The sequence below is a fragment of the Fonsecaea nubica genome (assembly GCF_001646965.1).
Source record: "Fonsecaea nubica strain CBS 269.64 chromosome Unknown Scaff73, whole genome shotgun sequence".
Classification (NCBI taxonomy): Eukaryota; Fungi; Ascomycota; class Eurotiomycetes; order Chaetothyriales; family Herpotrichiellaceae; genus Fonsecaea; species Fonsecaea nubica.
This window is the reverse complement of record NW_019173746.1, coordinates 1-27,765: the sequence shown is the minus strand read 5'-3', so window position 1 is coordinate 27,765 and position 27,765 is coordinate 1. Positions and strand designations below refer to the sequence as shown.

Here is a 27,765-nt window from a genome sequence, read left to right as displayed (position 1 = left end):
GAAGATACTACATTCTCCAGACGTTGAAGATAGGACGAGGGGTCACTGCAGCTTGGAGCATTCTAGGATGGGACGAAACAACAATGCCATCTCAGTTCCTTGTCTCAGCCCATAAGAATATAACTTTCTTGATGTTGATATAATCAACCTGAGGAACAGCCTCAGCCCTTCTGTGCAACTCCCAGAAGCCCAATATCCCAACCCTGTCCCATTCATATCATATTCGTACCCGTCATCGTAGGCTGCCCACCGTGTATCCATCAAACGCCCATGGTAAAGTCATGCTCAATCCCTGGCGTTACGCTCGCCATGAACTTCAAGAACACAACCAAATATTGGTCTACCCGGATAGCCACCTTCTCGCTCTCCTCTTCTTTGCTGTCTTGCTCATCCAATACCTCCCATTCATCTCCTGCGCCGCCACTAGCAGCTTTCACACCCGCTTCATGTCCACGCTTTTGCTCAGCCAATCTGAGATTTGCCGTATCGTCAATCAGACCTTCCATGCCTGAGATATTGGCGGCGGTGCCAGTCGCTTTCTGTCTCTCCAGTCGAAGCTTCAAGGCCACGTCGGCACGGTCGAGGAGGATCTTCATCACGCTGGCATGTTTACAAGGGTGGATACTCGCCATCTTAACACTGTTGTCGAAGAAGGGGAAGTCTTCCAAGGTGACCGTTTTGTCTTTGTAGTCGCCGACAATATCTTCCATCATGAGGTGCGGTGGCAGAGGCTCGCTGGGAGAAAGGTAACCAGAGAGGTACATGCGTGGAGTACGATAGTAGGGTGTGTAGGTGATGTAGAGTGTGTATGTCCGAAGAGGCCTGTAAACTGTGTCAGGGTATGAACGCATCCCGAAACAACCTGGAATGGAAGAGGAGTGTCTTACGCAGATGTGCCTTCACCCTTATCTCTTATGATAGCCTCATTATCATCGTCCTCGTCCTCCATATCCGGGATTTCTTCCTCGTCCTCTTCCTCGGTGGCTTTTTGTCCAAGATGCCCACTCTCACTCATCGTCCGCACTTCCGCTCTCAGGCCTTCTTGCTCTTTCTCGGTCGTCCCTCCCGTCCTTAACCAGCCATCGTCTTCACCGCCACCAGTCTCCTCGTCGGGGCCGCCTAGGAATCCATCTCTGACCAGATCATCCGCCGCGCCGTGTCCACCCGCAAAGTTCTCATCTAACCTTCTGTGGCAGGGCACTCCTCTCGTCACGAGAAATTGCTTGTTTGGGGGGAGATAGCTGACCCGGCGCGCAGGACTCGAGGCGTCAGACCATGACCAGGTGGGGAATTTGTAGACCAGGTAGTCTCCCGCGAGCAGGAATTCTTCCGGTGTGATTTGGCCTGTACTACGAAAGGTCGAGGTGTGTCGGATAGGCGCGTAGCGGTCGCGAAGCTGGTCGAGACCAGAGCGAAGATACTGCATGGTTTGACTCGAGAGCAAGCGATTCTGCTCTGAGACGGGGTGGGGTTGGTCGGAGAGCTGAGGTTGTAGCTGCTGAGGCTAGCAGCGCGCGTCGATGACTGATATATCTCAGGTTCTCTGGAGTACACAAGTAAGAATCGATAATTGGTGATACAAATTCGAGAAGAGTGTTTCGTAAGTAGAAAGACGTGTAGAAGTAGGCTGCACTGGAAGAGGGTGTTCGTGACCGCTCAGCCTGGCGTGCCTCGACCGTTGAGGGGAAAGTAATGACGAAGTTTGCTTTGTTTGGTGAGTTTGTTGCATTTGCGCCGAGTGCACCTGATGAGCTCAGCCTCGTCTTCTCTACACGCCTGCAACACAAAAGAACTCGCAAAAACAGACAAAATAGACCCCAAACCACCAAAGACCTCAAATTATAAGATGACAATAGTTTCAACAGTCGACAATACCTTCTTCTGCGTTGCTGGAACGATTCCGAGCATATTCTGATAAGTGTTGCGTCACCGTCGCCGAATGATCCAGCGTACTCTACGTCGCGGCATACTCTCTCTCGATAAGTTTGAAAGGATCTGGTACAACCACCGAAATTTCCACCTGCTCCGCAGTGACACCCTGCCCGGACCCAATTCAGAAGTTTGTCACATTTCGAGGCTTCCGGCGGTCTTGCAACCATGGATGAACGTCCAGCGAAACGCACAAAACGCACAACGAGTGCCGCCATGTGGGATGAGAACGAGACGCCAGACTCCCTGCCTAGTTCGAGCGGACGTGACCACAAGCCCAAGCCGCGCGACACCCAGGACGAGGATCGCCGCGGACCCAGACGAGACGACGAGCGCAGAAGGAGATCGAGGTCGCGAGACACCCCCGACGGACGGAGGGATCGGAGCAGATCCAGAGAGAGACCGACGCACCGTGAGCGAGATCGGGACCGGGACAGGAATAGGGACAAGGAGCGCGAGCGCGATAGAGATCGAAATCGAGACAGAGGAGGAGGTGCCGGTGGGCGAGACCGAGATGTCAATGGCCACGGTCGGCGAGAGAGGAGCCGTGACAGACAGCGAGAATCAAAAGGTAACAAACAAACCACTGAACTCCACAATCCATACATATTCCCGTGCTCACGCGACCACAGATCACCGAGCCGAACGCTCCCACCGACGCTCAAGATCACGTTCACCGGCCAGGAACGGCGGTCGTGATGCCGTGCGCACACGCTCCCCTCTTCGGCGAAGCGACCATGATCGGACTAGACCGCGGGACAGGAACAAGACCGAGGATGACGACGTGAAGCCACCAAAGCCCAGAGGGGAAGAGCATGTGTCAGCCCATGCGGACAAACCTGTAGCCAACGGCGATACCATGGCCATTGATGAAGACGACGAAGACGCCCTACTGAGGAAGATGATGGGGTTTACCATGTTCAAGACGACACACAACACCAAGGTGCCTGGGAACCAGATCTACGGCGTGAGGAAGGAAAAGAAGACTACCTACAGGCAGTACATGAATCGTGTCGGTGGGTTCAACAGACCTTTGAGCCCGTCGAGGTGATGAGGAATCAGTGCCAGGGCAATTCTCAGTGGCCAGCTTTCTGCGTGTATTAGCAAACTACGGAATAGGTGAAACGTTTTGGCGGAATACGTCCTGGGGGTCTGCCAGAATTCAACAGCTCAGGGAATACATGCTTCATTTTCGGCATCTATCTTCGCATCGAACACTGCCTAGCAGCTACTGGGCCATGTGCTTTATAATTTCCAACACTATATTGTTACAGACTCATGAAGAGGCCAGCCATGACCAAGAACACATAAAAGCACATTCTTTCCATCGGAGAATCGAGCCAAGCACCCATATGACCTGGTGCCGCATTTTCGGCGGAGTTAGCTGACCCGCCTTGGTCTGTGGCGGCGGCAGACGCTGCAGCAGCAGAAGCAGAAGAGGCCGAAGCAGCAGATGCGGAAGCCACAGCTCGAGCCTGGACCTGTGCAAGCGCTGATACCGCTGGTGTAAACCCCGGTCCCGAAGGGGCGTCGGTCTGGAATACCAAACACCGCGTTGGGAGTGCGGCCACAGGCACAGTCGCCAGCTCCAAAGCGCTAGAGAAGGCAAGATTGGGAAGCAGATCGACTCGGGCACTCATGTCGAAGCCCGCGCCCAACTCGACACCCATGGCCACATGAGTCAGATTGTGGAACTGCTCTTCAAAATCGGCCTGAAAGGCTGGCGCTTCGCTCGAATCTGCACAACTGGCATTTACGGAAGTCGTGGCCAGCTGGGTAATGGCGACGGTGGCCTTGGGGAGGTCAAGGGATGTGCCGACTTCGGCGGACAAGCCGTGCAGGATTTCAATGCCGAGCGTAATTCGTGGCGTGAGAGAGAGGCTGAGAGAGAGATCGATGTCGGAGACATTAGCTTGGAAGGGGACGTCCGTGATGGATATGCCGTCACTGCGGACAAGAAGTCAGCCACCCCATAAATGGTAGCCTCGTGTTTGTGGAGACTTACAGCCCTGTCACATTCGAGGAGGTCGGGTCTGCAAAATCGAGGTTGATTGAAAGATTCGGGATCTGCAAATACCACGAATATTAGCGAGCCCTTGCTTATAGTCCAAGGGAATATACCTTCAACTCAAAACCATAGGACATTTCAATGCCCCCAGACAATTCCCATCCCAAGGACAATGTTGGCTCGAAGAGAATGCCGCCAGACCCGAGCTCTGGAATCTTTACACAGCGCGTGTTAGGACATGGTTCTACTGACTTGATCATAATGGTTTGCAACTTACCGAGAATCCGAAAACCGGGATTTTGAACAAGGACAGACTCATGTCTCCCTTTAAACTAGGCTCGATCGAAACCTCCACATGCGCAACGAACCCTTCAACAGCGAGCTGCACATTTCCGGCAGAGACGATGTCCGTCAAGTCCTCGACTCCAATCCAGTCGGCCGGGGAGAGGACGCTCCACTCGCCCTGCGCGAGGCTTAAAGTGCCGTTGGTGCTGCATTCTTTGCAGCCGATTTTGATGGGGAGCTGGGTGCCGGTGGATTGCACAGTGTCAGGAAACCAAGAGTCTTGGACACCATGGCTGAGGTCAATAGCCAGGGAAGTGGACGTTGCGGTCGAGGTGTCCGTGGGGATCAAAGACGTTGCTGTCAGGTCCAGTGGAGCGGAGGTTGATGTTGGCGTTGTTTCGTCGGAGATTTGTCTTCGATCCAAGTGTTGTGGCTGCTGGACAGGCGAATGTGGTTCGTTGATGTGTCCGAACTTCAAGTGGAAGTTCTGGAAGGCATCTTGCCATGTTACTTTCTCTGTGTGGAGAATTGCAACGCTGTAATCTTTCTCAAAGGTAATATAGCGGATTCTTGGTTCAGTTAGTGCCATCATTGCATGAGATCTGGTCTGATGCCAATGTGGACCGGCATATCGCTTACTGGAATGTGGTCCGCTGTTCGTCATCAGAACAATTTGCATGATTAGCGACAACATAGGCACTGTCAAGGTCCCTCCATAACTGTTTTGCTTCCTGGAAAGCCGCAGTGGTGTGGAATAGAATAGTGATGTCTCTGTCAGAACACTGAATGTCCGCAAGGAAGTCCTCCATCTGCTCAAGCACAAGTACTGGTTTGTCGGACTGGAACTGGATAGAGGAGAAGAAGATCGGACTTTGTTGACCATTGCCTTACATGGCGGTCAGCCTCAGGTTCTTCTGTCTGTCAAATTGAAGTTACCGTCTGCATATCCCAGTTCAGCGCTGTGAACTGGTCTGAGGTCCGCTTTTCTTCTGGAGAGCCGGGGATGTCTTGTAATAGGTCTCAAGGTGCGAAAGGCTGCTCGGTCAGATAATACCGTTGTTGCCTCCACAGGAACGGCCTCAAGGACGAGGCCCTGCAGAACGAGAATGGGCAAAAGTATATTTGCGTTGCTGAAATACATTTCGAACTTGCCAGGAAGAGACAGGCACAGACAATGGGCAATCAGACAGACCTACCGTGAGGTTTATGTAGAAGGCTCCCGTCAAGGATCTCATAAAACACCTCCACGAGGATAACTCACCATTATTTTTCCCCGTCAAGGACACAGCCTGGCATCTTCCTCATTCTCCTCTATGCCGAGGAGCTATTGAAGTAGCATGCAGCTTGCATGAACGAATGTGACCGTGGCGTTCTGCGCGGCAAGGGCAAGCGACAGAATGAGTCTGGAATGTCGACATGGATAGAAAGTTTGGCCCCAATATAGCGCAAGTATGCCTCTCGAGAGACAGGTGATGATGAAGGCGTTAGTGGTAAGTCGCAGTTTGATTTCACAGTCATCTTGTCCCAGGCCAAAGGGATTTCGACGACAAGAGCCAAGCGAATGCTGAGCAATCCCAAGTCGGTGACGATACGGGACCTGTAATGGTTCTTTTGGTGAGGCACAGATCCTGCGTCTAAATCGTTACCGCAGCGCAATATGCCCGTGCAAATCGTTTGAAGAATCAATAGGCTGTTTTGGAATGGAGTCAGAGACCACGACGGTGCCATGCGGGGAGACGGATACTCAAGGGAAGCCCTTGCATAGCCTCAAACAAAATGATCCTTCGTCATGACTCTAGGCAAAGTTTGCCCAAACTACCTGCCCAATTGATGGATGTTGCTGCTGTGAAGTATACGTTGGAAATGATGTAGGTTTGAACAGTGAGATGTAGACGCACACCTCTGCAACTGGGGGGTACAGCGAGCTCGATTCTGCTCGTTCGGAAATCGTGGGCTGACAGTTGGGAGCAACTGCTCAGTTTTGCCAGATGAAAAGGTGCAAAAGCGACAGCTGAAATGCATAGGCGAGGGCCCCAGGTCTAGATGAATAGGTGAAACATGAAAAGTGTCAGTATGGTACAGGGCGTACTCGGTACAGTAGAATGGCTGTGTTGAGCAAGCACAGGGCACTACTCTCATCGGATATCACCTATCCGAGCATAGGCAATAGCTCGGGGGAAGCGATGTCCTAGGAACTTGCGAAGGACGTCAGTAGTTTGAGTTCATTGTTAATGCGAAAGGGCCGATCCATTGCGCTTAGCTGCCATCGCCGACTTTGTCCGTGCCAGAAGGTGAGACAAAGACCGGGGTGAAGATGAAACTGGAGGAAAAGCGTAGGGCAGTTTGAGAATCCTAGGCGCAGGTGGAGGTCAGACACAAGCGCAGGTCTTGGCAATTGCCTGCGCCGCCTCCTCCGCCTGCGCGAGCCTCGCCTGTTGCGACATCTCAGCCTCGTGGTTCCTCTCAATCCAAACCTCGTCCGTCATGCCCATTGCTTAGGTGGCACCAGACACCGTCCGACGCCTGACGTGATCCGTCTCTCTCTTGAAAAGAATGCACAGAGACATCCTGCGACAATCGGTGCCGTTTACACAGTGAGATCTGAACGCCTTCCATATCCGGCGCAGGCTCATGTCTCCAATCAATCAGAGTTGCATCCCAACTCAACTAAAAATACGAGAAGACCTGAGAGTTCAGTCAGCCACTGACCTCGATGCTCGATTGGCTCACAAAGTACTATGAGAATTATTCGGAGAGGTCAAACACAGTTCAGCTACGAGCGGCATCTTTTAGGAGATAGATGGATGTGATGTGTAGAGGCGCGATGCTAACGGTACTCTCTTGTAGTGCATATATAGGTTCGGTATTGACCTGAGAGTGACCGCTGTGGACTTGGTCTTTGCTGTAGTGTACTACCGCCGACGTCCTCACTGAGCCAGCCCTATCGACAAATACAGAATGAAGATCACATCCATTTCTGCCGTTCTCGCCATCAGCGTAGGATGGGTACATGGACATCCACCGCCAAAACGCGCTCTCGAAGGCACCGTCGTCATTCGAAAGTTTGCTACAGGTAGCGATATCTTCGTCGATACGGCAGTCGTCATTGATGTAAACGGAGACAAGACTCTCCACAGCCTCAATCGTCTGTCTCCCACACTCTCCCACTGGCAGCCCCAGGGCATACTGACCTCTCCAAACTGGCAGCGCTGAGCCACCCACAAGCAATCCAGATGACATCGACCACATCCGATGCCAACTATGTCACCTGCGACTATACTTGCGGACATCGTGGCGCCATGAACGGTAATGCGGTGGTCTGTGGCTCAACCACCATGAAGTCTGGCGCGCCGTCCAACATCCTCGACGCTTCTTGGGTGGATTCGGTCGAAGGAGCCACTTGTTTTGTCGGTGCCAACGATCCAACAGAGAGTGGTTCTTAGAAGACACATTTTCGGAGACGCAGGGGTTCCTTTCAGGCGATGGGGTAAATAATGATACTTCAGGCAGAAGAGGCGGTATGAGACCAATACACCAATTATGATACTCCCGAAAGTGCAAAAGCTGCCAACACGTGTCGATACGCATAAGATGAACTTCTCGCTACGAAATAGACGGCAGACTCAACTCCGCGTGGATTTCAAAAGCTTTCTGATCGGTTGGCCGCTTGTCCGAATGCCGGGCGGGCGAGTCAACAACCGCAGCTGCAGGGACTTTTCTTGATTCTTATCCGTTCCCGAATGGTTTTCCATCCCCGGAATTTGTCCCCAATCGGATGCATCTCGACTCGTGTGGTAGTGCCTGATGGACCGACTCCCAAGACTGTGAATACGCCATTAGCGACATTGCGAATACGACATACGGCATGCTACAATCCGGATACGAAACTGGCTTCCCTTGTCAGGCATCCAGCCACCCAGCCAACCGTCCATCCACACATCACCAAAGCACGGCTACAAAAAGGTTTGTGTCCTCATTCTTCCTTCTTTGGGCTCAAAAGTTCCCTTCACCACTCGTGTCCTCCGAGGATCAGATAGTTACCCCCAAAATACAATTAGTCAAACCTCAATAATGGCGTGGAATCCCACGGTCGTGTCATTCATCTGCATCCCGCTCCTGGCTTTGCTGGTGGCACGCGCCTACGGGCTGCTGGTCAACTACCTGCAAGTGAGAAAACTGGGGATTCCCATCGTCGTCATCCCCTTTTCATGGCAGGACGACTTCTTGATCCTGGCCTATCCGTACCTGAGGCACCTCCGCCATTTGCCCTGGATCGGGCACTTTTTCGTGCTCAGCTACCATTCCTGGGCCCAGGACGAGCGGTATCACCCGCACCAAAAGTACGGCGACGTCTTTGTAGTTGTTTCCCCAACGAAGAACGAGATCGTGGTCAACGACCCTGGCGTGGCCGTGGACCTGCAGACCCAGTACAAAGCGTGGGTCAAGCCGCAGCCGCTGTACGAGCTCTTCAACGCCTTCGGGCCCAATGTCATCAGCGTCAACGGCGAAGACTGGCAGCGTCACCGCAGGATCGTCAATCCTGCTTTCCGTGAGCAGAACAACAGGCTCGTGTGGGACGAGTCGCTCAGCCAGGCGAGGCAGATGATCGAGGTGGTGGCCAATCGAGCAGATGGCCGCCGGTCCATGCTTGACGTCCGGAACGACTGCGTCCTGATCGCGATGCACGTCCTCTCCGCTGCCGGTTTCGGACACATCCACGACTTTGACGGAGGCTTTCGTGAGATCCCAAAGGGCCACAAAACCAGTCTGGCCGAGTCGTTGAAGTTTCTCCTCCAGAACATCATCTTCGCCGTGCTGTTCAAAAATGTACGTGTGTTCCGCTGGATGATGCCTGCCTTATATCGACAGGTCACGGCCATGACGGACGAGTTCATTCAATACATGAAGGAGATCGTCGCCTACAACCGGGCCATCACGCAGGGAGGTGGCAGCAGCAGCGGGGCCGATATCGTCAGCGCCCTGGTGGAGGCCGACGAGGCGGCGAAAAGAGAACAGAAGAAGGCCGGACACGGCGCCGGGGCGAAGCCAATGTACCTCAGTGACACGGAATTGCTAGGTAACCTGTACATCTTCAATCTGGCCGGGTTTGAGACCACTGCGAACGCGCTGACCTACACAATCCCGTTCTTGGCCACCAACCGCGAGATCCAGGACTGGGCGGGCGAAGAAGTGGACGCAGTGTTGAAAGAGTGGGAGGGTCGAAAGCTCGACTACGAAGAGGTGTTTCCGCAACTCGTGAGGTGTTTGGCACTGATGGTATGTTGAACCAACTTTGAATCTGTATCTGCACGAGCTCACACATTTCAGTATGAGACCCTTCGTCTCTGGGGGCCAGTGCCCGCGACGAACCGCTGGTGTGTCGGCCAACCACACTCTCTGCGAGTCAAGGGCCAAGAAATCATGGTGCCGATCGAGACATACGTGACGATAAATCTTTATGCAGTCCACTCTGACCCGCGGTGGTGGGGAGACGACTCACTCAAATGGAACCCGCGGCGCTGGATAGTAACCGACCCGACAACAGGGGTCGAGTCCCTCGCTCATCCTCCACCGGGCGCCGCGTTTGTGCCCTGGAGTGTCGGACCCAGGGTCTGTCCCGGGAAGAAGTTCAGCCAGGTCGAATTCGTGGCCGTCATTTCGACACTGCTCAGCAAATGCCGCTTGAAACCGCTAATCATGGAGGGGAAAATGACGACGGAAGAGCAGGCCAGCTCGGCGCTGTTGCAGGTGCTGGATGACTCCATGAATATCATCACACCCAAGATGCGTCGACCTGAAGATGCGGGCGTGGTGTTTGTTCAACGATAGGAAATGGAGTCCCTGCACAACACCGTCGCTGGTCGACGGAACACGGGTCGAGCGGAACCATGGTTATACCTCACTCTCCCCTCCTTCCTATCGAAACATACAAAGCGTGTCCGTCCCACAATTTGCCATCCTTGTTCAAGTGGTCTTGCCAAATGCGCGCCCATGCTGTCCTGGCTTTCTCCACGGCTTCTGTCCCTCCCTCGGACTCGAGGCCGTCGAAAAGACTCTTCCACAACCCGCTTCGACTGGTCTTTCCTTCGAGTGCCTCCATTGCCTGATCCGCGCCGTACCACTGCTCAGGGATGTAGCTCCTGGTGCGAAAGGACTTTTCTATCTCCAGCCCGGCATCCTTGAATAGGTCCTGTATGGTCTGGATACCTTGTATCCAGTCGAAATCGTAGACCATGGACTTCCCCAACGCGCGCCGGAGTGGGTAGTTGAGCAGGTACTGCAAATTACGATCCTCTGTGGGCACGTCAACGATCAATCTTCCGGTTCCGGGCTTCAAAAGGGTGACCCAGTGTCTGATGGCCTTTGCGGGATCCTCAAGCAAGACGAACGCCGAACAACACGAAATAACGTCAAATCCTCCCCTTTCCTTCACCACCCTTTGGACTTCCTCCAAGGACGAAAGGTCGGTGATGTCTCCCAACACCCATTTCACCTCTGCGCTTCCCACGGGGAGCGGCTTCCGCTTGGCTTCGTTGAGCATCGCCTCAGTGATGTCGACGGCGACGATGATGCCACCAGATCCGACCGCCTCAGCTTGAGGTAATGTGACTAAACCAGTACCACATGCGAGGTCAAGTACTGCACCGCCCTTGGGAGGAGGCAACCAGGTGACAAAATCTCGGCCCAGTTCCACGTGCCAACCACCATGTGAGAGGTCATAGTTCGCGGCACGGGGGGTGTATTGAGCCAGCGTCTCGGCGATGAACTCGTTGGCGCGGGTAGACATCTTGTTGACGCGAGAGAGCGTGGCCTAAGGTGCTTCGGAGTGGAGAATATCGCGGTAGGTAGAGGTTTGGCTCTGTCTATTTGGTGATCTCTAACGTCCGGTCAGCTTTGTAGTTATTCTTGCAAAAATCACCAGTCTGGGTGTAGTAAGTCTCAGGATGGGATTCCGTCAGGCCGTCAACGGCTGACGACGCCGCTCTACGTAAGAGAGATAAATTGCTGGAAGGACTACCAGAAGGAATTCGGCCGTTTTGGCCGCATGGCAAGCGCATGGTCTCGGGCCACCTACCTCCGATATAACTATCCGTAATTGTTTGTACCTTGTACAGTAACGAAGAATTCACAAAGGGACAAAAATTCTCTCATAAGACTTTTCCAATAAAAATATTTGATGGCCCGTGACCAACAAAAAGAATCTGTCCAAAGCGAGAATCGCACTTGCGGCCTTCGGATATCTTCTTGTGTGTGTGAATGCACAAGATCATAGTGAGCCATGAGACCGACGTCATAACCAACCAGACCATCCGGCCTGCCCACATATGTGGTTAAGCATCACCCTTGTCACCTAAAATTCACTACATGGACTACTCGAGAGCGATAGGCCGATACATACCTGAGCGTGTTGAGCCAGAAAGGTACATGTACCTACCATCGCCGTAGTTGAGCGAGTCCATGTACCTGTACTTGGTCGACCTTCTTTCACTAGCGAGGAAGAAAAATGACGGTGACTAGGTACTTCGGCCCAGGCGTCTATGTCCTCTACAGACATGATGTTGTTCTACAGAATCTAAGGCGAGAGTGAAATGGGTTGACGGACTGGTTGATGGAGAGATGTTTGAAGAAAATCTGCCCTTGCTAGATCACTATCATAACAATGGCTTTTGAGGTCTGGCAGACTCTTCGACACCTTGTTCTGTTTACATCCTTGGTCTCGACCTCACGAGAATGATCAAATGTTTACTTTCGCGTCCTTCGCCTTTCTGTTCTTTTCCCCTTCTCACAGCCCTTCTCACAGCCCTTCAGCATAACAGGCAAGATACACTACTCAGCTCCAAATCTCTCTCGAATCTCATCTACTGATTGTCAAACATTGTCAAGGTGCCCGAACACGACTCACTATCAAAGCCCACCGGACCATCATGGACGATGAAGCACGGCTCCAGCACGAACTTGCCGAGATTGTGCTGGACAAACGTCAACTACAGCTTGAACGTCGGGAGCTGGACATCAAACGCCGGCTCAAACTGCTCGAGGGATGCGTCGAGTCGGCTGAAGGCGATGCCACCGTCAAATCTGGAGCTAAGCGTGAGCAAGCAGACGTCTCGTCGAGTGTTCCCGGAACAGATGACACCACTGTCAACTTGAGTGGGACGACAGTCATCGAAAAGGACCAAGAAAAGGTGGGAAATGAGAACTGCGAGACTAGAAAGGGAACGCAATGTAACGAGAATGTATCACGTCTGTCCTGCAAGGACTAACGTCTGTCTAGGTCCGAAACTCTGTCCGCGTGAGGGTTCAGAAGCGAGATCAATCGGTGAGAAGATGAGGAATCGCTTCTTCACTTGCGAGCCAGAAGAGCAAACGGCCGGCCAGGGAAAGTCTCAAGAACGTCACGAAACGCTCTTAGCAGCCTCTACAGGCCGTCCACCGACCGAACCCTCGAGCTTTCCAGCAAAGCAAAAGCAAAACACGCCCTCAGATACCTTTGTCCTTACTTTAGACTCTGACTCTGACGTCGACACAAGTGACTCCACAGGCGGGTATGGTGCCAGGGTGAAACGACGACGAGTGTCCGCGAGGGACGAAAAGCAAGTCGCCGACGTCCCAGGACCCATGACAGAGTCTCAACGGTACGACCTCGTCCAACACTACACGGGTCTTCTGCTCAAGCACATGACATCGATCGAGTCCACACTTGCCTACGCGTGTTTCCAGAAACCGACCGTGGCCTCCAAGCTGCGGAGAGTCACTTTCGGGACTACACACCACAGCATCGCCCTTCTCCACGAGGACTTTACAGCGGTTGTGAACAAGCACGCCAAGGATTCCCGACTGCGTTGTGCGCTCGTGGTGGAACTCGACAAGTTTGAATGGGCTCGGGAGTCGTGGTGGCCGTTGTGCGAAGCGCTCAACACCCAGCAGGAGAGGATCTCGTTCGTCACAAAGGTGTTCCCGGACGTCGCGGAGGATAATTTCAGCCTGGAGGAGTGTAAGGCGGAACACGGGGCGGGAAAAAAGGCTTGAGAGAACATGCGTGGAACATGGTGCAGATCGAACCAACACACGGTTTACTCGGCCCGAGCGGTCAGTCCAACCAAGTCAGGAGACGGAGAGGGAGGGAGGAAGGCATTGCAATCTGGATTCAGAGCTGACTCTGGGAGATGGTTACAGTTTGGTTTGAGAAGATTTCTGACGAGGACGTTCATTACGGCGCTCTATTGACGGGAGTTTCTGGGAGTGTGTTTACAACTGTGCAGCTGGGAGGATGGAACGGCGCGGATCCTGTGTCCGTCTTACAGTGATACGGACCAGGGAGAATGACATGGAGAGGTTCCAAGCTTCTTTGACCCTTTCTCTCATGTGTTCAAAAGGGGGATCTCAGGATGAGATGAGAGATACCTGATAACAACAAGTCCCTTGAGTGTCATGTGCTCAATCATTTGACTGCGAGTGACGGGGAATGAGCCTTGTTGACAGAGACCAGACAGCGTGCGATATCAAGGGATCATCTTTTCAAGTCCTTGGCGTTGATGTTGCTTGTCCCTCCTCTCAATAAAATGTGCCTTTCGTCCCTATTTTATTGCGACCTTTTCACTCTCACATTCAACTCACGAGTCTTTCTCGAGGTGAGGCGTGGCATTCGACTCTGGCAATACCTCGTTCGTCCTCACCCAGTTCTAGTCCCTAGTCAGTCCAGTCACCTACCACAGGCTTTCCGAGCGATGGACAACGAAGATCTCATCAACGCCGAGCTGGAGGAGCTGGAGATCGAGCAGCGCCAGTTGGATCTGGATCGCAAGAAGCTAGAACTCCGTCTGAGGCTGGCTAGATTGTACGGCCGGGTCGAAACCCCTGTGGATGGCAGTCAGGCGAAAGTGAAAGCAGAGCCAGTCGAGGACGCCAACGGAGTGGAAGGTCTAGCAGGAGAATCGACAAATGTCCCTGCCACCAGTGACCGAATTGTGAAGCGAGAAGCCATGAATCCGCCGCATCTGGTTGAGCAGGGTCAGGCCACTGATCAGTCAAGTCAGCTGATGACCACACCCAATCGCTCACCAAACGCACCGCACCCAAGTAGCCAGTTGACAGATTTCAGCAAGCTTCCCTGCTCAAAGCCACCGGTGTCATCCTACGCAACTCCAGTGACAGATCGGTCAATCTCCCGAGGCAGCCCCCAATCGACACCGGCCCGCCACTCGCAAGGATACAGATTCGGCCTTCCAACGAGCTCGCCGCGCAAAAGAGTACGCAGTCCCGGAAGTGAGGACGACGACTTCGTGCCGGCAAAGAAGTCGAGCGCCCTGACAAAGCAAGTGAAGGAGTTAACAAAGAACAAAATTACCAAGGGCAAAGGGAACAAACAGTCACCCAAGGTCGACTGTCTGCCTGAGCACCATGCCTCGGCCCTCATTCGCAGATACGGAGAGAGGCTCGTTCAGCGCCACATGCAGTCCTTCCGCAGACACGAGCGGCAGGAAGCGAAAGAGGTAATCAAGGCTGGTTCTGAGATCGTCGATGGACTTCTCGAAAAGAAGTTTGAAACCCTCGAGGAACTGCACGACGAATATGATCGCCAAATTCGTTTGTACTGCGCGAAGCAATTGCAGGAGCCTCTCATAATGGAACTACAAAAGTTCTGCCGAGCCGCCCCGGTGTGGTGGAGGAAGTGCACGAAGAAGCGTACGCAGCAGGAGAGACTAGAGGACGTGGCCATGGTGTTCAAGGACGTTGGCGAAGGAACCTTCGACTAGGTGCACGTACAGGCAAGAGGGTGAACTGGTGGTGATTTCCAACACCGAATTATGGTCTCGGTGAGAGATTGATGAGGATGGTCTGTTGTTGGTATCAAGTTGGAAAGAACATGAGGCCGAGTGTCACTGATGGTGAGGGAATAGTCCAACAGCGCAACCCTGGCTAGGATGTACCATTGGAAAACTCGTTCCGTTACGTGCCCGATGGATACTGTCGCTGAGAGTGCTGGTATGAGGCCCAGGGTGAAACGGCCAATATGAGCTCAGTCCAGTCGAACGGGCTCGCTCTTCCACTTCTCCATCTCGGCTTGGGCGAAATTGGCCATGCTTCCATAAGACAAAACCAGGAAGCCCAGGTCCTCTCTGTCGACGTCAAACACTTCCCACCAATTCTGCTCCACGAGTTTGACCCCGATCTCCCGTGCTGCCAGATAGATTGCCCCCACGGCGAGCGCATTGGGTTGATGAGTGAGGTAAAGAAGCTGAGGAGAGAGGAGGCCTGCGTTCAGATGCTCCAAGACTCTTTGGGATAGCTCGGTGGTGGACACTCCCAAGGCCTGCATATACGTAAAGGCCAGACTGTAAGGCAACGCGACTCGTGTGTCAAACCCCAGGCCAACCAGTATCATGCTCTCGCACACAAACAACCGCTGTCTCTCTCTTTCATACGTCCCTTCGGACACAAAATAACTCCGAGGTTCAACATCCGTGGGGGATCCAGCCGGATTGATAAATCGCAGTGGAGAGGCTTCGGACGTCAGGTATGCGTAAACGTTAATGACTGATCGAGGTGAGACCGGCGTGGCAGATATTTTTGCAGCGAGGTAGATGGCAGCAGCAGAGTAGTCTCTGGAACTGAAACTGCGACGGTCATTCGGGGTGGAAGAGACTAGGAACCGCTGTAGCAGCACCGTGCCATGTGCGATGACTTCCTGCGTCAGGCGGAGGAGGATACCAGCAGCGGATGTCAGTTGAAACTGGGCAAACCATGAGGTTGAGCTCTCATCGTCTTCGGCATTTTTGAACTTGAGCAGCTGCGCTGGAGTGATCAAAGGATTGGAGATATGCTCCAGAGCAGGAATCGGCGCCATTCGCGCAGTCCATTTGTGTCAGGACTGAGTGACGATGGCACATGGCATAGCAAGAGGTTGTGTTGGTGTGTGCGTGGCTGGTAAGGCGCAGAAATTTCCGGTGCAGCATTAGACCATTGGACAGCACTTTATCGACAACTTCGTTTACTCAGTACTCGGTACAGCTCTATCCTTTCCCAACTGCCTGTATGAATGCACAGATGGAATCGGACAAGATTATGCTATGATAGACTTTTTGAGTTCCGATCTCCTCTCTAGAATTGGATGCAGTGGGACAAATCTAGGGACCTTCGTTGAAGCTCTGGAGCGGCACTGCAGCCATCCTCCAGTTTGTCGAGAGATGCTGGTATTGTGACACGTAGAAGGCGAACTCACGATACTAGATACCGTAGAAGGTTGAAGTGCATTTCTCATTAGGAATCTGCAACGGGAACTCGCACATTGAACGCAGCTCTTGAGTAGCTTGGTTGTGTGTCCGGCACCCGAGGGTTCTAGAATTTTAGAATTTGAAATCAATTCAAACATTTCACCGTCAATCCCTCGCCTTCTCTCTCGACTTCTGGTCCCCCCCTCCACCTCGCCATGATGTTACGGACAACTGACAAGCCAGATCAAAGGGCTGTACAAGACCTCAACAGTTCGTGAGTCTACAGTGTGGCAGGTCGAGAGAGTGACAGTTTACGGTGAGCCACCCTTCTGGAACGAGCCGCAGTCAAGGTACTGATACCTCCAGCCAGTTCGCCAACTACACCTCTTACGATCTAGAATATCTGGGCCGCTGGCTGGCACTGATATCAACGTCACCAGTGCATAAGATCGCAGACTGTCAGCTCATTCAGAATGAGGTCGTCTGCGCAGTCAATTGTTGCCCTGGCGGCTTCAATGCTGCGGGTTTTCCAAGTCCATCCACCCGTCTTGACACCGGATACTGTCGCGCAAAGGGCATTGATTCAAGATGATGGCAGATCGGCTACACCTCTTGTTTCTGATCCCCCAGGATGTGTTGTAACCAAGACTCTCATGATTCATTCCTTCGGAAACAGCTATGGGCACCCGTTCGTGGGCCTCTACACACCCCCTCATTGTGATTTCAACCGAGTGACACTCAACCTCACCGTTACCGCCGCTGGCAAGCAGTTTGACCGACTAGCGATTGCCTACCTCGGTGACGTTGAGATCTGGCGGACAAGCACAGCGGAACCAACTCCTGGCGGGATCATGTAAGCTCTTTGCTGGGCCTAAGATACAATCATCTGACCTCTGCCAGATGGACTTATGTCAAAGATGTGTCCCATCTTCAGGCACTGTTCACGCAGCCCCAAACACTGATATTTGACCTCGGTAATCTGATCAACGAAAATTATACCTCCCCATTCAACGTCACTCTGCAGGCGACCTTCTTCACCTCTGCTGACGCAGAGAAGCGGGCGGATCTGATCATTCCAATATTAGCCGATGGAAGCTCCAGCAACACGTCCAGTCCCTGGAGTCGCCGTCAACGTAGAGTGTCGACTTCTATGGTACTGCCGCAGAACATAGAGCGGGCTGTTGTGACCGTCTCTGCAACTGGTCAGATGGAAGAAGGTGGGCCGGTTCCTGGGCAAGAGTAGGGCTCTGCTGACCATCGGCATAGAGTTCTGGTATTCCAATGTGCTCTCTTCCAACGTCGATACTTTTGGAGTCGACTCCCTTCTAGGCTACTCCCCCTTCCGTGAGGTACAGTTGCTAATTGATGGAACCTTGGCTGGGGTTGTGTGGCCTTTTCCCATCATCTTCACCGGCGGCATCGTCCGTGGCTTCTGGAGGCCTGTCGTGGGGATCGATGCGTTTGACATCCGCGAAGATGAAATTGATATCACACCTTGGCTGCCGCTGCTCTGCAATGGCAAAAGTCATGACATAGAGATTCGAGTCGTTGGATTGGATGACGACGGCAATGGCAGTGGATTTCTATCTGAGGAGGTTGGCAGCTATTGGGTAAGCCCAGCTCTATCATCATGACACACTCCGCTTATATTTCACCAGGTTCTTACAGGAAAGATATTTGTCTGGCTAGATTCCGCAGGGCATGCAACGTCTGGGAGCCACACTCTGGCTGATGCATCCGGATTCTCTATGTCTCTGTCATCTACAGTCGGTACCGCTTCGGATGGAACCAATTGCACCCTTTCCTATACCGTCAATGTAGATCGCCAGCTCTATATCTCGTCGAAAGTACAGACATCCCGGGGTTCCAAAGTTGCCACTTGGCAGCAATATCTGAGATATTCAAATGAGGGTGAAATCTCGGATTTTGGCAATGTCCAGGTGACCACACAGAACACATTTGGCAGAGCCGTTTCTTCAGAAGGGTATTCACGCACCTTTGATTATCCCCTCTTCGTGAACAGCACTGTCGCGCAAGATAAGGGAGCTGACACTCTTTCCATTTCCGCGGCTTTGGCGAGGGGTCAGACGATTGAGATTCGTGGTCGTTCGGTATTACCAACTGGCTTAGAGTCCTTCAATGCGCCATATTCGGAAGAGGCTCAAAGATTCAACGGGAGCCGCTTGATGACGAGTCAGAATGGAAGCGCCGAGTACTTTAGTTACGGCAACACCTCAATCAGCCCAGGCGCCACGCAGCAGGAGTTGTCTCTGTTCGGGATTCAGGATTCGGGTCTCGAAACTGGTTCGGCACGCCTGGTAGAATTGTATCGCAGACATGTCCTCGCCGTCAATGACACGCTTGTTCAGGATGAAGTCTCCTTTTCTGACCTGGACCAAACCCCGAAGCCAGGCCACAGCGCTTGAGTTAGCTGCAGACCGTCGGTTCTTATTCAGACGATGGTCCCGGGGACTCGAAGGACTCGGCCGTTCGTTAACTGGTTAAAACAGCAACAATTGCTCCTCCAAGTTCTACTGGGCCGACTGGCAGTTCATCTTCCTCTCGACCATCACTTGAAGTCAGTCACAAGCAGCGATCTGCGCCTATTCACGACACATGTAACAATAAGGGCTTCAGCAGGCCGCTTCGACACCATTGCTGTGTCTGGACATTGAAAGCACGTTCAAGCTTGTCAGAGAACTTCGCAAGATTAGGAAACATGCAGACTAAACTCGACGATGAGTTTGCTATCGAAACTCTACAAATGATGGAGCACCTACCATCGGTCTTCGAGGACGTCACTCTCTGCGATATTATTGATACTAGAAACCTCACACATGCCGTTCCCTATGACAGTTAGAGGTTCTAGGACTTTCCCCAGCGTCGATTTTCTCTGCCAAATGTATAACACAAAGGTTAATGGGTGGAAAAATGTGGACGTGTTGCTTTCTCAAGGTCCGACGGCATCCCAATACCACACACAAATGGGCTCATCTATTGGCGCCAATCAAACCTCTACATTTCAATAAACGCGAGGACTTTTCCATGTACTCATCACTCATCTAGTCGTGGTTATACTTGGGTATGTTGCACGAATGCCTCCTTGATCCAGTGGCGGTCAATCGTTTCTTCAAAGCGGACAACAGCGGGCGTCAAGTTTTGAACACTTTCTGCCTCTGCGAGGATATTTATGCATGGGAATCACGGTTGGAAGAGATGCCTATTGAGCAGGCTAGAAATTGTGTAGCGAACGGAGTCAGATGTGTCGAAAGAATGAAGCAAAACGTCGAAAGGGGTAAATTCCAACTGGTTGAAGCGGGCTGGGTCAATGGCGGTCGAGAGCAGCGCGGGTGCATTGGATGGTTTTTGGCGTGAGGTCGGGGGTGGTTACAGGTGGTCTCTGCACTGGTTATAAGCGTTGTTCTTTGGCAATCCTCGGACAAGACAAAGGTGGATGGGAGGGTAACAGATGTATGTGACCAGCGTGTAAATGAAACAAGGACTCACGATGTAACTCAGACCTACTTGAGGTGTCGCGATTGCTGAGGACATGCCCTGAGCACTCGTCTGCCAGCATTGTCGTGTCGAGGAGTAACAAGATCGATCGAGCATCAAAACCAGCTCTTCCACGGGACGACAGCACGCTATCGAAGGCTCCATGGCGTGAGACATGCCATTATGCCTCGTAAATCTGGATTATTGGAGTTCGGGGCCGACAAGACAAGACAAGGCAAGGCTGAACAGCCCCTGGAGCTTGTGTGTTCCAGACACCCACCAGAGTCCATGCCAAGGAATTACATAAGCAAAAATGGGGCTCTTGATAGCCTCGTACCGGAAAATTTGGGGCGTCACTGATATTCATTATCCCCTTCTTGGTTTCATAGCACCCGGAGGCAGACCAGTGCATTACATTACGTCTGGAGAACATTGATGGAAGACAAAGGGAAAAAAGAAAAACAAGAAAGCGGTACCGAGTACAGCACACCGGTGACAGGCAGGGACAGAGACAGAGAGCAATACCAGTAGGATCACCTTTCTTCACGAGGCTGAACCTCCCCCCTCCACTCGGGTTCCTTCATCGAGCCCTTTTCTCTCCCTGTCTTTTGCCCCTGGCACTATCCATACTACGAGTCCGCCTTTACCGAGAACTGGGTCTTTGATATCACCCTGGTCAATCTTCCTCTCTTCTCACGCCTTCTCAAGGATAAGGACCACCCTTACTCGTTCAGCGCCACTCCCCATTGATTTCCTCAATAGGCAGAGGGACAAGAACCAGAGACGAGACAAAGGAGAGATAGGCGCAGTGAGGGAGAAGTGTACGGACGTTTTCGTACACAATGTCTCACACGCACACCCACCACCGCCGCACGCACAACCTCCTCCTCATCTCCAAACTCCTGTCTCAGCACCCCCACCACGCGCAGACCTCGCCCTTCACCCTGCTCCTCGACTCGCTCGAACAGCCCGCCCGTCCGCTGACAAGGGAGTATCTCCGGCGTGCGAGGCTGTCGAGGCACGCGGGGATGCCACACGGTGGTGGTGGTGGTGGCGTCGTCGTCGTGGTTCTGGGCTTTGAGACGTTCGCTAAGCCCGTCGGAGCGGACTATTTCGTCCCGTGTCATGGGTATTGTCACGACGTGGGGCAAAGTCCGAGTCCTGGTCGAGCCTCTGGGGCAGGGGCGGGAGTAGGTGTGGGAGAGAAGATCGCGAGGGAAGTGGGCGAGATTCTGCGGCGGAGTGGCGGAAAAAGTACGTCTCCTCCCGCTCATACCTCTGCTAACGCGGTGTTCATCTCCATTTTGATATTGTTGGCTACTGTCGCTTCAATACCCAGCCATTATATCGTGGCAATCACACTAACGCCAAAATTATACACGCAGGGTTCTTGATCATGATTGATTCCTTGTCGACACTGGCCGCTCTGTCCATCCAGCCGACGTCCAATCTCAACCTGACCGCATTCCTCTCCGCCTTGCTCCAGCCACCGGCACTCCAGACAAAAGGTGCCGAGCAAGGCGAGGGCCCGCAAGTCTCATTAGTTGCCGTCTATCACACCGACGTGCCCTTGCCGTCCCCACCACCCTCGACACTCCCGTCATCGGCATCGCTGTCAAATTCGTATTCGCCTTCACCGCTCTCGCTCCTCTCGTACCTCGCCACCACCGTCATAACAATCCATTCGCTCCCAATCCTCCTGGCCGAAAAGTCTGCCCGCTCAAAATCCCTGGCCGCACCGGCTTTTGGCCTCTCGGAAGAGATCGAGGGCGTGGTCATAGGCCTAAAGTCCAAGTCTGTGACCAAATTGAAGCAAGAGGAGCGCGGAGTTGTCTTGGAGTTGGAGCACCGTAGGAGAAGTGGCCGCGGAGTTAGAGAGTGGTTCTTCTTGCCTATGTCCCAAAACATGACGAAAAAGGGCGATGGCCAGCCATTTCGGGAGATCGTCACTCTCCTGGATGATCACCCGCTGTTCCGTGGATCGGACGAGGAAGAGACGGTTGAGGAGCTTTCGGGCATGACTTTCGAGCTGGGGCTGACCGAACGTCAACGCCTGGAGCGGGAAGGGGTGGTATTGCCGTACTTTGATGCTCAGAAAGCAGGCGGCGGAGCGGGCGAAGGTGGACGAATCTTGTACGACATGGGCGTTGAGGATGACTTTGACGAGGAAGAAGATGAAATCTGAGCCGACATGCCAGCTGCATTGGAGCAGACAGGTCCAAAATCGCGCTGGCGTAGAGTCTTCCGCGCCCAGATCACGCAGTGGATATCAGATGCTCGCTTTATCCATATAAATCACCCAGATATCAACAGGGAAGCTCGTCACCAAAATCTCCAGATGATGAAAATGAGGATGATCAGGCCGAGACCAGCAAAAGGCCCATACTATTTGTGCACGTCAGGACGCCCAATTCCTTCAAGAGCAGACCTTTCTCACTTACCTGCTTCAACATCAACTCCCAATTAATCCTCACGGCGGCTTTCCTGTATTTCTTGCTGTCTTCTCTCAGCCGCCCGGACATCTCACCCATCCTCTCCAGACTGTCGCCCCGGTATAGCAGATCCTCAATGTTCTTGGTCATGACCTTTGTCACGTCCTTGAGCTCGTCGTTCAACTTGTCCAGGTTCGCGCTGGCCCGGCTGTCCTGGTACGTCTTTTTGGTTCTCTGGATAAACGTGTCGAACTCGACAAAGGCATACGGCCGCAGCGTCGCCGAGAGGTATTGCTGGGACGGGTAGATGGTGGTGAACTCCTGCGCCAGGTCGGAGAGGTAGGTGAATGCGAGCTTGCGGGGGTAGGATCGGTCGCAGATGCAGAGGAAGCAGACCGAGTCTTTGATGAGGTAGCTGGGTTCGCGCAGGGTGAGCAAGCTTCTCGGATGCGAGACGAGTGTACGCTGGCTTACTGCAACGTATATTGGCCCGATTCTATGCTTGCTTGTTGTTCCGAGTTGCGGTTGAGGCGTCGGAATATCATTTTTGCCTGTGACTTGACCTCGGCGAGCTCTGTCTCGACCTGCGTTCCCCGTGGTAAGCAAACAATGCCAATGGTAACTGTGAACGGTAGAGAACCACGCGTACCTGTTCGTCGTCGACCGAGGCCGCGAGCATGAGGCCTGTACAGAAAGCGGGCGAGTCAGCCAGTTTTCCCCCAAGACATTGAAAGAAAGCTTCAGAATCCACGAACCATCCAGCCTGGCAATTTGCGTTGATTTGACCATCTCAAGTTCCTTGTCTGCTCAATCATAACCCCTCTGGTGAGATCTAGGAAGTAGAAGAACAAAAGCTGAAGGCATCCGTTGTCCTCACCCTGTTCAGGACACTTTGTTGTCATTTCGCGACTCGGGGTAGACTTGACAAACACGGCAAACATCCCAAGCGGCCTAAGCAATATGGGGTCAGACACGAGATCCACCACTCACACTCAGTACATTGTAACCGTTGCGACCCAAGGCATAGTCCAAATTGAATTCTGGAGCTGGAATTCTACGTTGGAGGTGCATCTAACAGCATGTACAAGTCCTTCCGCCGTCCAGCAGTAAATGCACTCACCAGTCGCGTTAGGAACATTTTATGAACTTTGCTTGAGGTTTCAAACTGAAGATCTATGTAGGCGACATACATATGCAGCTTCTTTTTTCGCAAAGACCAGTTGGTCTTCTTGCTCAACGGCAACTAGGAAGCAACAATGCAGATTATATTCCAGGGAGATGCGATGATGAAAATCCACTGAGGTTAATGACATGAAGCTCAGTCACGTGTGCGGCTAGGTCAGGAGTCGGGACGTCTCAGGGGTTGAAACAGCAACGCCTGATTCTGAAACCAATATTAACTGCAGTCGAGCGAGAGAAGGCAACTAAACGAAAGACCCCGGGCGCACGAACTTCGCAGAGCCTCAAACGAGGCTGACTTTGGCTGCCTTCAGCTGTCTTCGGCCTGATCCAACGAAACATGCATACCAGCCAATCTTGCTCGTTCTCGTACCGCCGGCGAGGTAGAGATAACCGCCACGGTCGGGGCGGCGACCAACATTATATCCCGACATGAGGCATCAGGCACCAACGGTCCGTCTCTATGTGGCGTTTTGTGTGTTCGGTGGCAGAAAGGTAAACTTGTGAAGACAGCCTCGTCCATAATTCCTGACAAAACAGTCCGTGTACAAGACTGCCATGTCCATTCGGCAGACCGACTGCTCGTCGTCGAATGCCACGTCGCCGTGCACCTCTTGGTCAGATCATATATTCTCCGATCCCCGTACTTGGTTCCTCCTCGGCGTGGGTTTCGTCATCATCATCACGAGTTTGAGCCTCTGCGTGTCGTTCAGAAGTAAATGGGCAAATAGGCGCCGTCTTCAAAATCCCTCAAGGTACTTTTGTTCGTTGTTGCTTCCAGTCATGGTTTTCAAGCCCTTCAAATTGTTGACCCATCATGGCAGCAGACCAAGTACATCTCCTGGGCTTGCAGTTCAGCTGGAGAATGATTACCCATATCGACCTTTGCAGCCAAGATCAAAGCAGATCCGTCTCTTCAAGCTTCTACCTTCCCAAACGATTGTTCAGGAAGACTCAGACTCAGGTACTGAGCAACTCTCGCCAAAGATTCGAGGCAACATCGTCCACGCCTGTTTGGATCAGCAGTGCCCTGAGTTCGAGGCGCTGTCTTACGAATGGGGACCTCAAACACCTTCCTCGACGATTTTAATTGATGATACGCCATTCGAAATTGGCCCGAACCTCGCGGCAGCTCTCGCAACCCTTCAGCAGTCCGAGAATGAGCGTCTCCTCTGGATCGACGCTGTTTGCATTAACCAGCGCGATTCGAGCGAGCGTGGTCATCAGGTCGCCATAATGAGAGATATCTATGCGACCTGCGACCACGTACTAACATGGCTGGGACCTCTCTCATCCACAGATCTTGAAGCCACGTTATTTTTTGACGAGGCAGCGCAGCAGCCTGACCTTGTGGAGTGGATGAAACGTACCATCGGCCTCGAAACCCGCAAGCCGACGTGGGAGGCCATCCAGGGCCTTCTGAACAAATCCTACTGGGAGCGGATATGGATAGTGCAAGAGCTCGTCTGTGCTTCGTCCATCCAAGTCCTCTGTGGTCACTGCAGCCTGCAATGGCAAATTCTTTTGGCCGCAGACAGTTTTTGGTTGAACCAGAAGCTTTACAAGCCCGATCTGAGTGACTGGCTGGTGCGGGAGGCACAGCCCGAAACTCCCTGGTATGAAGATCTCAAGGCTTTCCTGCTCCCTATCCTGACCCTGACTGCCGTTTGGGCACCGGCAGTCATTCGATCACAGGCGGTACCTGCATTACAGTTCTCCAAGAAGTCTGCGGGTCCGACCTATATCGAGACCAGCCGCCTCGCAAGGAGTCTGCGACAGGGACAGAAGTCACTCTTTGAGCTCATGTGCCTGCACTCGACATCCGAGGCAACCGACCCGCGAGACAAGATCTGGGCACTGGTCGGCATCGCGGCGGACGCGCAGATTGACTCATTGACGGTCGATTACGCCTTATCAGTCTGCAAAACCGAAATGTCGTTTGTCGAGTTTATGCTGCAGACCGTAAAGAGCTTGGACTTTCTGTGCTTTCCCCTGCGCTGTCTGCCTCGACTCTCGCGAGACGCTGCGAGAGCTAACGACACGTTCTTCATGCAAATGGGTATGGGCTTGAGGCCAGGAGCGCACGCCGTCAAATTCGCCGCTGCCGGAAACACGTGGCCAGAGGTCCGCACCTGTTCTCTCCCTGAGGCCTTGGGTGTTGGTTACAGCCACCTGAAAATCCAAGGCGTTGCCGTCGACGAGATCGCAGCTCTCCTAGAAGACCTGACCGACCTCGCAACTGTCGACACGTTCCCACTCCTTCGTCGCATTCCCATTCTCAATCGATCCAACATCATCGCCCTCGCGGTTTCAAGCATCGTTGCAATCGTACGCGGTACGGTCTTAGTTCTGGGGGCGGCCATATATATCGCCATGTTCAGCTGCCTAGCCTGGGTATGTTGTGGCATTTTTGCACCGGAATGGGCCGAAAGATGGGACTCGACACCGCACGATGTCAAACACTGGACTTCGTTCAAGAGCCTAAGGTTTACCCCCACGGACGCGTCCTTTCGACCGCCCCCTCGGGAGTCGTCCGACTGGTTGGGAGAACGGCATCTGATTGAGCTGTCGGTGAAAATCCAACAGTTCCTCGATTTTGCGCTCCGCTCCTCGACGTCCAGTCCGGAAGTTCCTGCCCGCAACGTGACTCGAGAAGAGAGAGTGTCGTCGCTCTATCGAACTCTCGTCGGAAATCGTACACTCGATGGAACTCTGCTACCGCCTGAATGGAGGCGAATGTTCGATGTCCTCGTGTACGGCCCCGCGCACATGCCGGAAGGATTCGACGTCGATTTCCAAGAGCGACACGCCGACCAGTCGATAACGGGACCGGCGGAACCTCCAGCAGCTCTGACCCGAGGAGGCGCCTCGGCGGGAGAAGTGCGATCACGAGCATACGTGCAACCTCTCCTTGAGGCCATCAGACACACTTTGTCGACTGCCAAACCCTTCATTACGCGGAAAGGTCTGTTGGGGCTGACCAATCGTGGTCGCCGGGGGGACACCGTCGCCGTCCTGCTCGGCTGCAGCTTCTTGTGTGTGCTTGGGAAACCCAAGCTCAAACCGAGAAAGCTCCGCAAACGCAACCACAGGCGGCATCGACGGCCACGGGATTATGAGATGTATCCTCCACCGATGCGTGCGTGGAGAGAGAACGGAGTGGTCCTGCGCGGGACGGCGTACTTGGATGGCTACATGGAAGGGCAAGCGATCCGAGAACTCGATCGAGGGGACAGGACATTGACAGACTTCAAATTGATCTAGATGCCACTGAATGTAGGGCACATAGATTCCAGGTAGATCTCAAGGCCCTTGGAAGTATTTTTGTGGCCCTGTCGTCCCATCAATGAGGCCTAGCAACTCTCAACTGTAATACCTCATGGCTGTGTTGCTCAAGTTGAAGTTGACGGCGTAATCAGTCGCGTCCTGGACCGGCTCAGGCACGGTTGAACCGGCGAGCCTCAGGCCCTGCTCAGGACCTGCTCCCCAGATGGAAATGAAAACGGAAATGGAAAGCGCTCACATCGAGACTCCGACGTCGGATGATGACCTGTATCAGGATAACCAAACTCGCGTCCTGTCTGAGAAGAACTTCCCGACTCCCGAATGCAATCGTGGGAGGGACCCCCATATGTTCTCACGTAAAACTTGACAAGAATGGATGGCAAAGCCTTGTTTGTTAGCAGAGCCGCATTTGGGTGAAAGGTTTCCTCTTTGGGAAAATCAACGGATAGATAATTATTAATTTATCTCGGCATTTGAATGCCCCGGGTTGGGATCGAATAAGGGTATGGCAAAAAGGGAAGAAAGACTACCACCGAAGAATAAAACCATACTGGCTGGCTGGCTGGCTGGCGTGGCGCACCCGTGACTTTCTCGGAGCTCCAAGCTTCCTTGGGGGTCTGCCTAGCCTCGCTGGCAGCCAGAAGCCGTCTCTGGCCAAAGCTGTCACGGACTCAGTCAAGGTCGTCTCAACTCTCGACTTTGTTATCACTCACAAACACACATCCCTCCCTTCCAGTGACAGCCAAGTGCAGTAGCGCAGTGCCGCGCAGCACGGTGCGGTGCAGTGCAGTGCAGTGCAACATTGAACCGGGGGAGATCGGAAACACGACAGCAATGTCATGTCGACAAACACGCGCAAGCGGACTGTTGTGAAACCCCAGGCACAGAACTCTGTAGGAGAGACAGCGATGGGCCTGCCGGGGGGGGGGGGGGGGGG

General features: G+C 53.2%; 13 protein-coding genes across 13 annotated transcripts; 8 read left to right on the top strand and 5 right to left on the bottom strand.

Moving 5' to 3' along the window:
* Window positions 1–260: 260 nt before the first annotated feature.
* On the bottom strand, window positions 261–1,426 carry AYO20_08766 (hypothetical protein; the record flags this gene model as incomplete). The annotated part of the gene is made up of 2 exons (XM_022647042.1): window positions 261–822; window positions 888–1,426. 2 exons carry the CDS (start codon window positions 1,424–1,426, stop codon window positions 261–263), a joined length of 1,101 nt encoding a protein of 366 aa, XP_022496962.1.
* A 671-nt stretch (window positions 1,427–2,097) lies between these two features.
* Window positions 2,098–2,980, top strand: AYO20_08765 (hypothetical protein; the record flags this gene model as incomplete). Its single annotated transcript, XM_022647041.1, has 4 exons — window positions 2,098–2,341; window positions 2,397–2,500; window positions 2,562–2,632; window positions 2,692–2,980. The coding sequence occupies 4 exons, from the start codon at window positions 2,098–2,100 to the stop codon at window positions 2,978–2,980; spliced, it is 708 nt and encodes a 235-aa protein (XP_022496961.1).
* Window positions 2,981–3,197: 217 nt separating this feature from the next.
* On the bottom strand, window positions 3,198–4,811 carry AYO20_08764 (hypothetical protein; the record flags this gene model as incomplete). The annotated part of the gene is made up of 4 exons (XM_022647040.1): window positions 3,198–3,876; window positions 3,935–3,996; window positions 4,051–4,152; window positions 4,215–4,811. 4 exons carry the CDS (start codon window positions 4,809–4,811, stop codon window positions 3,198–3,200), a joined length of 1,440 nt encoding a protein of 479 aa, XP_022496960.1.
* Window positions 4,812–7,180: 2,369 nt separating this feature from the next.
* Window positions 7,181–7,665, top strand: AYO20_08763 (hypothetical protein; the record flags this gene model as incomplete). The annotated part of the gene is made up of 2 exons (XM_022647039.1): window positions 7,181–7,367; window positions 7,430–7,665. The coding sequence occupies 2 exons, from the start codon at window positions 7,181–7,183 to the stop codon at window positions 7,663–7,665; spliced, it is 423 nt and encodes a 140-aa protein (XP_022496959.1).
* Window positions 7,666–8,293: 628 nt separating this feature from the next.
* Window positions 8,294–10,051, top strand: AYO20_08762 (hypothetical protein; the record flags this gene model as incomplete). The annotated part of the gene is made up of 3 exons (XM_022647038.1): window positions 8,294–9,049; window positions 9,092–9,499; window positions 9,551–10,051. The coding sequence occupies 3 exons, from the start codon at window positions 8,294–8,296 to the stop codon at window positions 10,049–10,051; spliced, it is 1,665 nt and encodes a 554-aa protein (XP_022496958.1).
* Window positions 10,052–10,121: 70 nt separating this feature from the next.
* AYO20_08761 (hypothetical protein) lies at window positions 10,122–11,009 on the bottom strand (the record flags this gene model as incomplete). Its single annotated transcript, XM_022647037.1, has 1 exon — window positions 10,122–11,009. The coding sequence occupies one exon, from the start codon at window positions 11,007–11,009 to the stop codon at window positions 10,122–10,124; it is 888 nt and encodes a 295-aa protein (XP_022496957.1).
* A 1,138-nt stretch (window positions 11,010–12,147) lies between these two features.
* On the top strand, window positions 12,148–13,252 carry AYO20_08760 (hypothetical protein; the record flags this gene model as incomplete). Its single annotated transcript, XM_022647036.1, has 2 exons — window positions 12,148–12,448; window positions 12,498–13,252. The coding sequence occupies 2 exons, from the start codon at window positions 12,148–12,150 to the stop codon at window positions 13,250–13,252; spliced, it is 1,056 nt and encodes a 351-aa protein (XP_022496956.1).
* A 698-nt stretch (window positions 13,253–13,950) lies between these two features.
* On the top strand, window positions 13,951–14,979 carry AYO20_08759 (hypothetical protein; the record flags this gene model as incomplete). Its single annotated transcript, XM_022647035.1, has 1 exon — window positions 13,951–14,979. One exon carries the CDS (start codon window positions 13,951–13,953, stop codon window positions 14,977–14,979), a length of 1,029 nt encoding a protein of 342 aa, XP_022496955.1.
* A 263-nt stretch (window positions 14,980–15,242) lies between these two features.
* Window positions 15,243–16,070, bottom strand: AYO20_08758 (hypothetical protein; the record flags this gene model as incomplete). The annotated part of the gene is made up of 1 exon (XM_022647034.1): window positions 15,243–16,070. The coding sequence occupies one exon, from the start codon at window positions 16,068–16,070 to the stop codon at window positions 15,243–15,245; it is 828 nt and encodes a 275-aa protein (XP_022496954.1).
* Window positions 16,071–16,910: 840 nt separating this feature from the next.
* Window positions 16,911–18,863, top strand: AYO20_08757 (hypothetical protein; the record flags this gene model as incomplete). Its single annotated transcript, XM_022647033.1, has 4 exons — window positions 16,911–17,290; window positions 17,338–17,654; window positions 17,704–18,047; window positions 18,096–18,863. 4 exons carry the CDS (start codon window positions 16,911–16,913, stop codon window positions 18,861–18,863), a joined length of 1,809 nt encoding a protein of 602 aa, XP_022496953.1.
* A 1,911-nt stretch (window positions 18,864–20,774) lies between these two features.
* On the top strand, window positions 20,775–22,117 carry AYO20_08756 (hypothetical protein; the record flags this gene model as incomplete). The annotated part of the gene is made up of 2 exons (XM_022647032.1): window positions 20,775–21,186; window positions 21,318–22,117. The coding sequence occupies 2 exons, from the start codon at window positions 20,775–20,777 to the stop codon at window positions 22,115–22,117; spliced, it is 1,212 nt and encodes a 403-aa protein (XP_022496952.1).
* A 137-nt stretch (window positions 22,118–22,254) lies between these two features.
* Window positions 22,255–23,043, bottom strand: AYO20_08755 (hypothetical protein; the record flags this gene model as incomplete). Its single annotated transcript, XM_022647031.1, has 4 exons — window positions 22,255–22,317; window positions 22,374–22,779; window positions 22,839–22,948; window positions 23,014–23,043. The coding sequence occupies 4 exons, from the start codon at window positions 23,041–23,043 to the stop codon at window positions 22,255–22,257; spliced, it is 609 nt and encodes a 202-aa protein (XP_022496951.1).
* Window positions 23,044–24,326: 1,283 nt separating this feature from the next.
* Window positions 24,327–26,807, top strand: AYO20_08754 (hypothetical protein; the record flags this gene model as incomplete). Its single annotated transcript, XM_022647030.1, has 1 exon — window positions 24,327–26,807. The coding sequence occupies one exon, from the start codon at window positions 24,327–24,329 to the stop codon at window positions 26,805–26,807; it is 2,481 nt and encodes an 826-aa protein (XP_022496950.1).
* Window positions 26,808–27,765: the final 958 nt, after the last annotated feature.